Source organism: Nicotiana attenuata, chromosome 11 (genome assembly GCF_001879085.1).
Source record: "Nicotiana attenuata strain UT chromosome 11, NIATTr2, whole genome shotgun sequence".
Lineage (NCBI taxonomy): Eukaryota > Viridiplantae > Streptophyta > Magnoliopsida > Solanales > Solanaceae > Nicotiana > Nicotiana attenuata.
In genome coordinates, this window is record NC_031999.1 from 17,564,497 (window position 1) to 17,579,658 (window position 15,162).

The following is a 15,162-nucleotide window of genomic DNA, read 5'->3' on the forward strand; positions in this document are numbered from 1 at the left end:
TTTTATTAAACAACAATGCCTAGTTACAATCAATGTGTAATTCTCTCTCAATTATTTTAGGAGGGAAAATTAAAAAAAAAAAAAGAAATGATCTCAAACAAATCGGGAAGAAGAAATATAAGTGTGTATTTATGTTTGTCATAATTAATAAAAAAACAAACAAGAATTAAAACTTGTATTGAAGAGCAAGAAAGAAAAGTCTACAGGTGGCGTAGTCCGTTGTTTTAAACCGCCCACTGTGTTATGCTTACAGGTGGTGTGTTCCACGCAGCACCAAAGTAGCCAAACAATATTCTATAAATTAAATATTTATTTATTCATTAGTAATAGTATCGATCACACTTCCATTACATCTTTGAAGTTGTTCTCTGAAGAAATCTCATTCATTTTTTTCAAAATGGCAAATTCCTCCGATTCTGTTTTTGCCAATGTTGTTCGTGCTCCTGAAGATCCCATCTTAGGAGTACCTCCCTTTCCACTCTTTCTATTTTACATTTCCATTTCCACTGAATATGTTTCTTCTGTGGCTCCTTTAATAATCTTCCGTAAATATATTATTAGTGGATTTGATAAACTACTTCGCTCTCCCTCTCTCTTTTATTTTCTTATTATGGGTTGGATTAGAATGAACATTAATTAATGATCAGATGATATCTTGGAGATCGGCATAAATGGGTTGATTGGAATGATCTCTATAGGGTTTCCTATTGTATGCATTGGATCATGGATGTGTGTGCTAATTACTTAATACTTCTTTCTTTTTACTGTGATCTGGCAATTCCTTATTTAATTCCTGGTGTGGTTGATGGAAGGGTGTAGATTTGATTCTTTAACTTGCTCTATTGAGAATGTAGTTTGTGCTTCTCAAGTGTTTAGTAATGGTTTTTTCTTTAAATTTTTCTCTTTGTGTTACTTCATTAAAACAGGTCACAGTGGCTTATAACAAAGATACCAGCCCAGTGAAGTTGAATTTGGGTGTTGGCGCATATCGCACTGAGGTCTGCCACTTCTACTTTGTCTCGTTGTTCTTTATTTTTTAGTTTTTATTATAACCAAAAAAAGTTGCCCCTTGAATGGATTTGGTCCTGCTATGTGTTGAATCCTTGGTTAAGTTTTTCTTTATTAGGCTCCTTCACAAGGATAGAAAATTGTAGACACTGATGCATACACATTAGTAATATTTTTTTCCCCTGATGCATAATGAAGTGAAACCACTTGTGCTTCTAAAAGTTCATATTTTGGGGCAAGCTGAAGTACACATTTTTATAAGTGGTTGTTTTTTTCTTCAATCTTGAGTTGGATGTTAGTGTTAAGTAGGAGTGGCAAACGGGCGGGTCGGGTCGGATTTGTTTCGGGTCGAAAACGGGTGATGGAAAACGGATAAATTATTTGACCCGACCCATATTTAATACGGATAAAAAAACGGTTTATCGGCGGATATGGTTAACCATATTATCCATGCCTTCTTGCATATGATCACTTTTGGGAGAATTCTTAGTCTCCCTAACTTGGGGAACCCCCAATTTGCGGCTTTACAAATCTAAAAGTTAGACCCATTGGTTATCCATTAGTTACCCATTGGTTAACCATTTTCTAAATGGATAATATGGTTTTTATCCATATTTGACCCATTTTTAAAAAGTTCATTATCCTACCCATTTTATAGTGGATAATATGGGTGGTTAACTGTTTTCTTTTTAACCATTTTGCCACCCCTAGTGTTAAGCTTGACAACTACTAATGCATAGTCTGATGACAACTTGCAGGAAGGAAAGCCCCTTGTTCTTAAGGTGGTGAGACGAGCTGAACAAATGCTCGTCAATGACACGTAACTTGCCAAATTAGAAACTAGCTTACTGATTTTCTTTTGAGATATGATCACCTGATGCCAAGATTGGAATCTAAGGCTGCTATGATGCAGGTCTCGGGTGAAGGAGTATCTCTCAATTACTGGACTAGCGGATTTTAACAAACTGAGTGCAAAGCTTATATTTGGTGCTGACAGGTTTGGAGATTTTTTGGTGCAGTTGCTCTTGATAAATGCTTGAGTCAAAAAAATTAAAAAAATGCTCACTATCCATGTCGCTCTATTTAAACCTATATTGCCAAACCACTTGTATAAATGAAAATGAGCCTTCAATATTCTTCCTTCCATCTAGTTTGATATTTGAATGAGAGATTGTTGCTAAAAAGGAAATACCTGTTAAACATGTTCCTCCGTATTTCATCTTTTTATGATGCCTTGCATCAGAAGAAAATTGTTCTAGAGTTAACTTTCTCTCCTCTTTGTTGTACTGATTATCTGTGCGTGGTGAACGTGATATCAAGAAATATGTGTCTTCTGTCACTATTACTCCTTGTTAAGTCATATGTGATTGACTTGTTATGATATCAGCAGATTTACTTATGTTTAGATGTAGTTTAAATGCTTTTTGTGCTGTTTTGTTGCTTATACAGCCCTGCCATTCAAGAGAACAGGGTGACTACTGTTCAGTGCTTGTCGGGCACAGGTTCTTTGAGGGTTGGGGCTGAGTTTCTTGCTAAGCATTATCATGAAGTTAGTATTCCTTGCTCTCTTTCCCTTTATATGTCTAAATCAAATGGACACTTGTATAAGCTTCTACTGTTTGTTTTGTTGCCAGCATACTATATATATACCACAGCCAACATGGGGAAACCATCCGAAGATTTTCACTTTAGCTGGGCTTTCAGTAAAATATTACCGTTACTACGACCCAGCAACACGAGGCCTGGATTTCCAAGGTACTACTGTAATCAATGTTCTCAAAGTTCTACAGTTGTAACTAAGAACCGATTTCTCTTTTTTATGGACCAGTAAACTTGCTCCCGGTCGTGTATAGAAAGATCTATATTTTATGTGTATCTAGCACAGGATCTTTATTTATTTAATTTTGTATTCTCTTGGTAAAGATATAAGTATAGTTTGTTTGTGGCTTCTCCTGTATTTGGGCGTTGCATATCAAATTTAATCATGAACCCTGTAGGACTTTTGGATGATCTTGCTGCTGCACCCTCTGGAGCTATAGTTCTTCTCCATGCATGTGCTCATAACCCAACTGGCGTTGATCCAACAAATGACCAGTGGGAGAAAATCAGGCAGTTGATGAGGTCCAAGGGGCTGTTACCTTTCTTTGACAGTGCTTACCAGGTAAAACTTATGATGGGATTTTGAATTCAAGTGATACTTCGTTAAGAATGATTACTAAATAATTTGAAGCCCCAAGGTATGTATAAATGGGCTGCTCAATGGACCCCTACTAAAATGAATGAATATTTTTGATATTGCAGGGTTTTGCCAGTGGCAACCTAGATGCAGATGCACAATCTGTTCGCATGTTTGTGGCTGATGGTGGTGAATGTCTTGCAGCTCAGAGTTATGCCAAAAACATGGGACTGTATGGGGAGCGTGTTGGTGCCCTTAGCATTGTAAGTCCTTTGTCGGTTGTAATTGCTTTCCCTTTTTAGTAAGCAATAAAATTGGCGGCTGAAGAACTATCCATGGCTATATCATGCTATTTATGTCTAAAGATGTTTTTTTCTTTGAAAGCATAATTCAGGTTATATTCCCTAAAAGGCTAAAAGGAAGTTGTTCTGATGGTACAACGAACACAGTCTCTAGAGATATCGAAAGCCAATTTTTTGAAGATGGCTTCCACTTAGATTGTAATTGGAAAAGAAAGAGAAGGACAGAGTGGAATTAGTACCAGATTGAATGTTTAGGAAAAAGTGTCATTTTGTTTGAGTTTTATCAAACAGACACTAAAAGCTAACTAACACTACAATAAAATTTTGTGTTGTGTTATAGGTTTGCAAAGATGCAGATGTTGCAAGCAGAGTCGAAAGCCAGCTAAAGCTGGTTATCAGGCCAATGTACTCTAATCCACCAATTCATGGTGCGTCTATTGTTGCTACTATACTCAAGGACAGGTTTGTGCTACTATTTACAAGATTCTGTTTTGCTGTTAGTAGATGCTATACCTTCTACATTTTGATGTGGTTGCTCATCTAATGGTGATAGACAAATGTACGATGAATGGACAATTGAGCTGAAAGCAATGGCCGACAGGATTATTAGTATGCGCCAACAACTCTTTGATGCCTTGCAAGCTCGAGGTATCTGATCTTCATATTTGTTCTTTCTAGGGAAGCATACTGTATTCTGTATGATGGGTATTGACTGCTACTGCAATAGGAACTTTTTCCGGAAAAGTACCATGGTGAAACAACCACGGCAACTAAATCTTTTGACTTCACTGTTCAGTTTAGTGCTAATGTAAGTTTTATTCTGTTATGCAGGTACGGCAGGTGATTGGAGTCATATCATCAAGCAAATTGGAATGTTTACTTTCACAGGATTGAATACTGAGCAAGTTTCATTCATGACTAGAGAGCATCACATTTACATGACTTCTGATGGGTAAGGACATCTGACTGTTGATATTTTTTTAATTTGTTTAGTTTGTTACTTTGGGTTGCTTTTTTCTCAGTAGAAACTTAAATAATTGGAACTTAGAAGTCCTTCATTGATTATTTCGGCTTGAATACTTTAATAAGGAGAATTTCAGATTTATAGCTTCAATTTGGAGAGGAAGCATAAACAAGTCTGTCATCCATACTTAAAATTTACAGAAGAAAGTGCAGTTCTGTTTTCCCCCCTCCCAAATTAGACTAATTCTCAAAAGAACTTACCTTCAATCTATGGCACATTTAGTATTCTGGTATCAGTTGAAACATCTCTTTGTTGAAGTTAAGATTTTGGTTAAAGAGATCATCATCTCTAGTAACATTTTCTACTTTCCATTTTTAGAAGAAATGATTTTCTCCTTTCTCATTTGCAGGAGAATTAGCATGGCAGGCCTTAGTTCTCGCACAATGCCTCATCTTGCCGATGCCATACATGCTGCTGTTACCAAAGCGGCCTAAATGAGTTCATTTGCATTCAAGAGCAGTCTTATTGAGAAACTAAGTCTGTTTTTCCTTATCCTTTGATGTTAAATAAAAACTTGTATGACTATGTAGACATAGTATTTGGATGTCAGATTTTGAAATCCCATTATAAAGGGATTTGATGAATGCAAATCACCTTCTGTCAAATTATTAAGTTAGGTCGAATGTTATGAATTCTTAAATTTCTTGGGAAATTTGCTTATGTGCAGTAACATTTTAAGTATCATGAATGAATTAGCAATATTGCACATCAACAGATGTTCTTCATGTATTGCACATCAACAGAAACTGATATGAACTTGAAAAGGAAAATAGGAAAGAAAAAAAGAAAAGAAAAAAACCTAGGTTGCTCAATGGAAGGATTCACTTCTCCTGAGTGCTTAGCATCAAAGTTTATACTTAAAACCCTGCAGTGACTTATGCTTGGAGATGGACATGGGGTACTTCGTGAGGAACACTATCCAAAAGCAAAAAGCCAAGAATGCTATAAAAAAGAAAAAAAACATCTAAAAATGAATAACATCTTGAAATTACCTATTGGCTTGAGAAGAAGAGCAGTTACATTCTTGCATACACTGGTAAGAGAAATTAGACACTGATATGGTTCTCTACTGTATGAATCAGACTTTGATCCCTTTCATGTTTAATGCCGAGCAGTAGGGAGTTGTTAGGCCACTTTCAATGTAAGAAAACTAACGTTAGTTCATGGATTTTTCATTATCATCTTGGGCAAAAAGTCTCCTGATTCTTACTTATGTCTCCCTCTCCTTGCTCCATATTCCAGCCCATGAAGTCAGACAAGGTCATTGAGGTTGGTGTTTCTGCTGCAGAACTCAACATCTCTGTCTCTCCCCTGGGAGTTGACATTCCACTTAGTGGTTGCTGAGGTGAAGATTCAGCTGAAGGGTTCCACTTTGCTATTGCAAGTGATGGATCTTGTGTGACAGAATCTGCGTATAGGACATCCTCAATACGCGACATAACTGTGTTGGCTAGGCTTTCTAGCACCCTTGAGTAGCTCTCCAGAACAGCATGTCCCACATCCTGCAGGTGAAACAGTTTTGATAATTTGTTCAATCAATATATCACAGAGCCAGCCAGCAGGATAGTGTTCTTACTCTGTTATATTGGATTTTGCTGATCTCAAGGGAAGATTGAGGAATTCCAGGAAATCTGTGTTTTAGCAGGAGTAAGATGGTCTCTGCTCTCTCTTCAAAGAGCTCCCTCTTCTCCAAACTCACAGCTGGAACCCAAGAAGATTTTCCATCTTTTTGGTGCATCTTCCTCTTCCAAATCACAATAGATGCTTCAATTCTGTTTTTAAGGTCAAGAACTTTGTGTTCTGATGACATGTCCATGGTTGAAAGGAATTGTTCTGGATCAAAGAATTCGACCGTGATGTTCTTGTAGATTGAATCACCAAGACTTGATCGACCATTCTAGCAGCAGAGTAGAGCAGAAGTCAGAAAGAATATGTTAAAATCTATCTAACTTGTGAGTCTCACCTACCTTGGGGAGAGATTCAATGTAGTTTTCAGGGACTTCCATTTCTGCTAGTATTTGAGCGTTAATCGCCATGGATGCTTTGAGTACTTGGTTCACACAATCCTTCTGATATTGTAGCCATCTCCGGGAAGCATCTGAGAGTCCCTCAGGTGGAACCTTGATTGTAGGTAGCCACCATTTATCAGTCCTCTGGACACCTTTCTCGGATTCTTCAGCATCTTTCGAGACATACCAGAATTCTTTTGCATCTTTGAAGTTATCTAAGCAGTCCTGTATATGTTGATTCAGTTATTGGGGAAGTTGATAAACTTAATTTAAGTAAGTAATATCATAACTACAGGTTTCTCACAATGAGCATTGCATCAAGCTTCTTCAGAGCAGGGATGTTCATGACCAGATCTCTTCTTTGTTGAGTAACCATTATCTGTCAAAACAGGGATTACATTTCTTACTTTAATTCTTGAAGCAGAAATATAAGGAGGACAAGACTGAAATAGGACCTCCATGTTTGTTCCATCTTTTGATTTTTGTTGCGCGGGGACAAACTCAACAATGTAATCTGTCACAGATAATAGCCAGTCGATTTCTTTTCTCCACCTGTCTTTTCTCTTTTGTGACATAGGCTCCAGTTTCGATTGTTCTCCAAAAACAGAAGCTACACACACAGATAGAACAAAACAAGGTGAAGAATACAAGGAAAGAACTTAAATCGAAGACCAGGGCATTATTACCAGCTAGATTGGTAATGGCGTTTGATAAAGCCAGAGCTGATGAAACACCTTTTCCTCCTCCTGACATATCCTCCCCTAAAAGCAGCTTTGCAAACCTTTCTTTCATCAACTCCATGTCTGAATCCATAACATTTACATCAAATTAATGCGTCATGACACATTAATACGGTTCAAATGAAAAAACAATGTCAAGAATAATACCTGTAGGTTCTTTATCTTTTCGGGTATTTCCTGCCTTAGCTGCATCCTGGGTTAAGCTTGAAACAGGTTCATTATCCATCTGATGATTTTCTAAAGGTACAGACGGTGTTCCGCCTTGGCTAATAAATTGGACGTTGCCAATGTTGTCATCCATGTCCTCTTCATCACTACCGCTATCCCCCCCAATGCTATGTGCCAATCTACTTGGAATCTCAAATATCTTCCTAAAATTGAAAGACCTCGACTTCTGAATCTTATTTTCTTCGTTAACCATTTTGTGCCAATTCCCCAATCAGAATCTAAGAATCCACACCTAAGATCTGAACCTGCAACCTTAAGCAACTTTTAACAACCATTAATGTTGCACTATAAGCTTCCCCTATATCAAGAGGATTCAACAGTTTATAAATATATAACAAATTCTTTTCACCCTATTTGTACAATGTAATTTTTCGCCATGACGCTCTCTCCCTGCCCCTAACTAGTTGTATACCCCCAACAATGTTGCAAGAAGACGTAGTAATATTTGTGAACTGCATGAAGATAGACCTTTTGTACATATGTTCTTTCTCCTCAAGGAATGTGAGAAACGGAAAATGAAGAAAACCCCTCCTCTTTTTTTTTTTTTTTTTTTTTTGGTATAAAATGAGAAGCCAATAATGGTGATGAATGAGTGAAGGGTTTCTTATTTTCCTGATGAAAGGGGTTTGTGAAAACAAGGGAAAGAATAATAAATAACACATGTTGTTCTTGGTCTGTTTTAGTAGAATATATGTGGTTGAATTTTCATCTATAGCAAAAAGCCCGGGAAAGCATACAATGGACAACTAACTGTCATCTTAAAATGGTCTATCAACGCAACACTCTAGTCAACACTTGTCAAACACATTTATTTATCTTTGCTATTCATTAAAGTTATAATAATGCAGTGTCTTAGTTTTCTAATTTTCGTATTACGTAAAAATTGCACGGGGCGCCCTATTTGGGCACCCCTTTTTAACCTGTAGTCGCGTTGTTTTTCTATTTGCATCCGTACCGGTTTTTTTGTTAAAAGCATTTTAAAAAGACTATTTTGCCCTTCTTTATTAAAAGACTACTTTCTCTCCAAGTATACGCTAGTCCTCTACTGTCTCTGTCTCTCTCTCCCGTTATTCGCGTTTTTTGATTTGTTCTTCTCTGAAATCAAACGGTTTTCGTCATTTTTTTGATTTTTCAACTGCTAGTCGTTGTTGTTCCCACATTACGATTTAACCACAGGTACACTGCATTAACTTTCTGAGTTCTATTTTACGATTTAATTTCTGGTTTTGGTTTTGATAGTCATGTATTTATGATAAAATAGTTTCTTAGGGTTTAGTTTGATAAGTGCATTAGTTTTACTTTTACGATTGTATTTTTAGGTTTTTTGACCGAGTGTTTGTGTTGTTGATGAAAATTCTATAAAATTTTCAGTGATTAGACGTCGAAATTTTTAAAAATTTTGAGAGTTAAATAGATGATACTATTAAAGGGTGAAGTTTATTATAGTTCAATGATACCTTAGATAGGAGGTGAAGTTTTTTTTTTTTTTTTTTATTTTTTGTGTTTGCTATTATTTTTGGATTTGAATTTGTGTTCTGTTTTTTGTAAAAACTACAGCATGTTTTTTTGCTGAATGTTTTGTGTTTGTAACTGGTGAACTTCAGCTTTAGGAGCTGAAGGTTTTGTTTTCTGTAACTGGTGAACTTCAGCTCTAGAGCTGAAGTTTTTGTTTTGTAACTGTCGAACTTCAGCTTTAGGAGCTGAAGGTTTTGTTTTTTGTAACCGGTGAACTTCAGCTCTAGAGCTGAAGTTTTTGTGTTGTAACTGTCGAACTTCAGCTTTAGGAGCTGAAGGTTTTTTTTTTTTGTAATTGGTGAACTTCAGCTTTAGAGCTGAAGTTTTTGTTTTGTAACTGTCGAACTTCAGCTTTAGGAGTTGAAGGTTTTATTTTTTGTAACTGGTGAACTTCAGCTCTAGAGCTGAAGTTTTTGTTTTGTAACTGTCGAACTTCAGCTTTAGGAGCTGAAGTTTTTATTTTTGTAACTGGTGAACTTCAGCTCTAGAGCTGAAGTTTTTGTTTTGTAACTGTCGAACTTCAGCTTTAGGAGCTGCTGTTTTTGTTTTGTAACTGTCAAACTTCAGCTCTAGAGCTGAAGTTTTATGTTTTGTAACTGTCGAACTTCAACTCTAGAGCTGAAATTTTTGTTTTGTAATTGTCGAACTTTAGCCTTCTTAGAGATTGAATTTTTAACTGATCTTTTTGATAATGTCCTGATGTTATTTTTTGTATCTTTTACTTTTTTTTAGCAGATGGCACCTAAAGCACCTAAAGATCCTAATGCAGCTAAAGTACGCAAAGTAGCTAATGCACCTAAAGCACCTAGACAACCTATAATATCCCCAGGTCCTTATGTCCCTGCTCCTCCACCTACAAGACCAGGGCAAAGATATTTTGAGTTTCGAGATTGGTAAAACTGTAAGGCTTACTGGAAGGGGAACCACGATTTGAAGAGTTCAATTGCAAATTTGTTGACTCCTACACAACGGGATAAGCTTAATAATGGTACATTTCGATACATTATGGCTATGGAGAATTTCAAATGCAACATGAAGTTGGTTCATTGTCTGTGTCTTTCTCGAATATTCACCAATGATCGAGACTCGATTAGTTTCAAGATTTTTGGCCATGATGTTTCCTTCACCCTTGAAGACTTTCACATTATGTGCGGTTTGCGGATCACAACACATAATGTTGAAAAACCAATTAATCGAGAGAGCAATATTCTGAAGCGCTATTTTGGTAAGTCCAAGGGTGTGACTTTGAAGGATATTCGAGATTTTATGACTCGAAATGAAATTCCAAAGAATGCTGTGAATCACAGGCACGTATGCGAGAGTGATGATGATGCTGTGAAGCTTATGGAGATTCTTATTGTAGAGTCTATTTTGTTTGGGAAAAAGACTGAGTCATCTGTGATGGAGGAGTATGCATCTATTGTTGAAGATGATAAGGTTTGTGTTGAATATCCTTGGGGTAATGTGGCTTATGAGAAGCTCATTTACTCACTGATACATGCATTGGACAAGCAGAACAAATTACATTCAACTGAGTATAAAGTTGGTGGATTTCCATATCCGTTATGTGCTTGGTTCTATGAGGGCTTCCCAGATATTCGGGAGAATTATATAAGAGAGGATGAGTACCTTGATACCCCTCAAGTTCCCAGGATGTTACGTTATGTATGTGTGGGAGAGCCTAAATATCCCGAACTTTTTGATTTCTTCAGTAGTCATGAAGTAAGTTACTTTTTTTTTGTTTTTTTTTGTCTTTGTTTTTATATGTTGACGTATTAGTTTTTTTCCTCTCATAATATACTTTTTTGTATTAAACAGAATTATCGCAACTTTAGGGTATTGGATATAATTCCTACAGAAGAGGAATTGAATTCAATGCCTTTAATTGGACAATTACCATGCAACCGGATTCGTTCAAAGGTACTTAATGCGGTTCCTCAACTGGTGAATCACCACGCAGTCTGAGTCGATCAAAAGAAGCTAATCAAACTTCTGTTATTGGCCAATCACCACGTAGTCAGAGTCGATCAAAAGAAGCGAATCAAACTCCCTGTATTGGCGAATCATCTCGTACCCAGAGTTGTTCTAACCGTTCTACAGCTGAGTTTGATGACAATGAATTACTCGACACAATATGTTCTGTAAGTTTTGATGTGAAGTTTTTTGGTTTTGTTTTTGTAAAAGTACAACATGTTTTTGAGCTGAAGTTTTCTTCTATATCTGAATTTTTGTTGTGTGTCTATACTAGAGGGTAACGATGGAGGTTCAAAGGCATGCAGAAAAAGAAAGAAGCACGATCGTGAAAGAAGTTTTCGATAAGTTTCAAAAGGATGAGCGATCTGCTATTGTGGATGCGGTTTTTGTAAAAGTGAAGGTAAGCTAATTTTATTTCTGCTAATGTTATTCAGATTAATCATTGTTAGTAACTTTTTTTCTAGGAATATTTCGATGAGAAGTTTGAACAGTTGTTTAAGATTGTCAACAAATCAAATGGAATGGACGATGGCAATTTTGATTTGAGTAACCCTCGAGAATATGATAGGATGAACGACTATTACGAACATCCATCGGATACTAATGCTGTTGATGATGCATCGGATAAAGTCGCAGATGTAAATGCTACACGTGAGGAAGCGACTTTTGAAGGCGATCAACATATTGAAGAACAAGTTGAAGAGGAATGTTCCAGTGCTGATAGATTGAGCAGAGATGGAAATGATGAAGAACAGTTATCAACTGAGAATGTTGGAAGCAAGCAAGGTGCAGATAATCAAGTTGTTTATACTGAAGAACATGCTGCTCATGATCCATCGACAAAGTCACAGATGATAATGCTACACGTAACGAAGCGGCTGTTGAATGCGATGAATATGTTCAACAACAAGGTGGAGAGGAACAATCTAGTATTTATAGACTGAGTAAAGATGGAAATGATGAAGAGTTAACAACTGAGAAAGGTGCAGATGGAAATGATCAAGCTTTGGAAAGTGATATTGCAAAAGGCAATTTGTTTGGCGATGGAGACAAGCACCTGTTGGTACTTTAAAACTGAAAAGCGAGTGATTGTCTAGCACTATTGGAAAGACGATCGGGTTGCAGGAGCACTAGCTATTTGCATGGAACTTTTAGGTGATGATACACAGGAAATTGTTTACTACAGGTAAAAGTGTGAAGTATATTAATAGTTCGGCTCAACATGTTTTGAGCATGAAGTTTATTTTTTTTGTAACTGTCGAACTTCAGCTTTAGGAGCTGAAGTTTTTGTTTTTGTTAACTGGTGAACTTCAGCTCCAGAGCTGAAGTTTTTGTTTCTTGTAACTGTCGAACTTTAGCTTTAGGAGCTGAAGTTTTTGTTTTTGTAACTGGTGAACTTCAGCCATCTTAGAGTTGAAGTTTTTAACTGATTTTTTTGATAATATCCTGTAGTGAAACTTTCACTACAGGTTTAAATTTTTTCTATGTTATATATATAGAAAAATTAGTTGATCTATTCCCCCTCTTTATGAATATGCAGTGAAAGTTCAAACTAGTTGTGCTTCAATTGACACAACTCAAAAACTCTCCGATGATGCTGAATTGAATGAAGGTAGTGTTGAGAAAAAGCCTTCCAGGAATAACTCCAATGCTCCTCGACGTGGTGCACAATTGAATGAAGATGGAACTGCTGATATCGACAAAGGCATGCAGCCTGGGGAAACCAACAGCGGGAAGACAAACGTAAAGGTATTCTATAGATCATGAGTTTATTACATTTGATCCAAGTATATTTTTTACAGTTTGAAATTTTACATACTTTATTTTCTTTGTTTTGTTTTTGAATGATTTCTTCAGAACGACTCGAGTAGCTCAAAAAGAATTTGGTGACTTGTGCAGCAATATCAAAAAGGAGAAATGCATTTATTCACACCTGTTGGCTCACAGACAGGTGTGAAGTGTGTTGGTATTATTTAAATTTAGTCACTATTATTTAGTTTTTTTTTACATGAAGATACAGGCATATCTGAAGGTAAAGGAAGTGGATCTGTTGGAATGCAAACACCATCTGTGTCTCAACACTGCATAGACCAGGTAGTTATTTTCTGCAAGTCGATTACAAGCTGTTTTTTTGCCTAATGTGTTTTTGTATCCAGTTTTAATTTATGTTTATATTTTCCTTGCTTTTGCAGATCTCATCTGATGCATCGCAACTTCTTCTAAATCCTAAAAGAAGAAAGATTTCCAGTTCTCCTATGTGTGACACTAGTGATATCCCCAACTTCAATATATGTTCATTTTCGTTGGGTAGTACACAAGGGACTGATTCAGAAGGTAATTTTGTTGATGTTGTTGTTCGTGAAGAGAGACAAGAACGTCGTGAATAGCAAGGGAGTTGCGTCAAGTATCTGCCACGATGGCTGTGGTTTTTCCCCCTGTTGCTGAACAAGCAAAGCAGTTAGTTGTAACGGAACAGCAGGAAGAGCAAGCAAAAGGAAAACCAGATGAAAAAGGGAAAAGGATTCGTATGGAGAGTATTTGGTTGAGATCTACCTTACGTAGTTCATAAACAAAAGCAAAGGGGGAAGATTGGAAAGTTTAGGAAAGAATACACGAGAGGTGTTCCTTTCCATTTATGTTAAAGGCAGTGGTACTTGATGGCAAAGATTTACAGAGTGAGTTGGAGAATGGATGCCAGTGAATTATGATCCCCAATCCATCAGATTAGCTGGGAGTTGATATTGCAAAAATTCATTCTTACACGAGCTTGTTGGATCCTAACTCTATACTTGCGGATTGAAGTAAGTTATTAGTATGTTTGTTTTGAATTGGTTTCAACATGTATTTACTAAACTTCAGCTTATTTCTTATAGTAATAGTTTTTAACTGTTATTTGGAAAACTTCAGCTTTATTCATAGTAAAACTGCTTAAGTTTTTTAGCTATTTTTGCCTAACAACTTCAACCTAACCGTGCTGAAGTTTGACATCATTCTCTAGTTTTTTTTCAAACTTCTTAAATCAAACATGCAAAGTTTTTTAGATTATTTTCTAACACTCAAACTGAATATCGCTTAAGTTTTTGTCATGCTGTTTGTAGTTTTGTAATGCCGTTTTTTTCTAAAACTTCATAGTTAGCAATGCTGAAATTTTTTATATTGAACTGTTATCATTTGTTGTTGTTATTTGCAGACATGGATGTGGGGGGCAATATATTACTTGCGCAAAAATACTGCTATGCCGGTTCAGTGTGATCCAAAATCAATAGATGTGCAGAAACGGATTTAAAATTTTTGATTCAGTATACTGATTCAAGCTGGCTGGCTATCATCCTTCAGAAGAAACAGATGGAGAAATTAGAAAAGGAAAGAAAAGAGAATGCGCCAGACGATCAAAAAAGAGCAAATCAAAGAGAAAGAGGATATTCAAAAACAACCAGGCTGAAGAAGAAGAAGAAGCGGTTTATTTCAGCCACTTACGGACTTTAGTTGGTTTGAGGAAGAATCAACGAATAGAAAAGGTGGCCAACTACGTAAGAGAGCCTCGAACCTTTCCTGTGGTATCTCATGGGCATCTGCCAAAAAAGTTTTCTTTCATTTCGACTTAAGCCAAGACGGGCGCCGAAATCTACGCACTACTTTTTAAGAATTCTGGACTTATAAAGATAAAACTTATATAGTGTATTGATTCCAATGGGAGGTGTAACATGATGATCGTGCGGTGTGCAACATGTCAGAACTTATGCCCGTGTGATTCCACACTGTCTCAAATTCTGGAATTATGGGTCACACAATAAATTTTATGGGAAAAGGCCCTGTGGAAAAATTTGTAATTAAGTGAAATGAGAGACACCGCTGGCAGGATAAGCAAGATACAAATGTTTTCGTATAATGTTTTACACTGCATCTTATGTTTTATTATTTTTTGCCTGTGGTTAACCTATTTCTTTCAATTCTTTTTCATGTTCTTCTTTTGTAGTGTTTGATTGTGGTTGGTGTATTTGCTCTTAAGTTCATGGATATGCGGTTGAATAAAGAGATGTCTTCATTTTAATCCAAAGTTGAGTCACTTGACATTCAGGAGAGAATTGCCGCCAATCTTTGGAGCTCATGGAAAGTGGAAACAACGATAGCGGCTATGATACTCCAGAAGAATAACAAGGAACATGAATTATGCAATTTTGAAGAG

At 36.5% G+C, this 15,162-nt stretch overlaps 3 protein-coding genes across 3 annotated transcripts; 2 read left to right on the plus strand and 1 right to left on the minus strand.

Moving 5' to 3' along the window:
- LOC109234188 (aspartate aminotransferase, cytoplasmic) lies at window positions 243-5,222 on the plus strand. The gene is made up of 12 exons (XM_019400070.1): window positions 243-463; window positions 927-998; window positions 1,767-1,828; window positions 1,922-2,005; window positions 2,458-2,557; window positions 2,643-2,763; window positions 3,006-3,169; window positions 3,310-3,447; window positions 3,827-3,948; window positions 4,040-4,134; window positions 4,318-4,438; window positions 4,860-5,222. Exons 1-12 carry the CDS (start codon window positions 398-400, stop codon window positions 4,942-4,944), a joined length of 1,230 nt encoding a protein of 409 aa, XP_019255615.1. The 5' UTR covers window positions 243-397; the 3' UTR covers window positions 4,945-5,222.
- On the minus strand, window positions 5,336-8,143 carry LOC109234187 (rho guanine nucleotide exchange factor 8-like). The gene is made up of 7 exons (XM_019400069.1): window positions 7,407-8,143; window positions 7,206-7,322; window positions 6,975-7,129; window positions 6,824-6,898; window positions 6,478-6,744; window positions 6,087-6,407; window positions 5,336-6,012 (listed from the first exon to the last, which is right to left on the minus strand). Exons 1-7 carry the CDS (start codon window positions 7,678-7,680, stop codon window positions 5,689-5,691), a joined length of 1,533 nt encoding a protein of 510 aa, XP_019255614.1. The 5' UTR covers window positions 7,681-8,143; the 3' UTR covers window positions 5,336-5,688.
- Window positions 10,008-13,363, plus strand: LOC109234736. Its single transcript, XM_019400799.1, has 11 exons — window positions 10,008-10,724; window positions 10,821-10,922; window positions 11,024-11,143; window positions 11,251-11,376; window positions 11,441-11,762; window positions 11,828-12,039; window positions 12,132-12,162; window positions 12,517-12,725; window positions 12,876-12,927; window positions 12,991-13,070; window positions 13,169-13,363. The coding sequence occupies exons 1-11, from the start codon at window positions 10,008-10,010 to the stop codon at window positions 13,361-13,363; spliced, it is 2,166 nt and encodes a 721-aa protein (XP_019256344.1).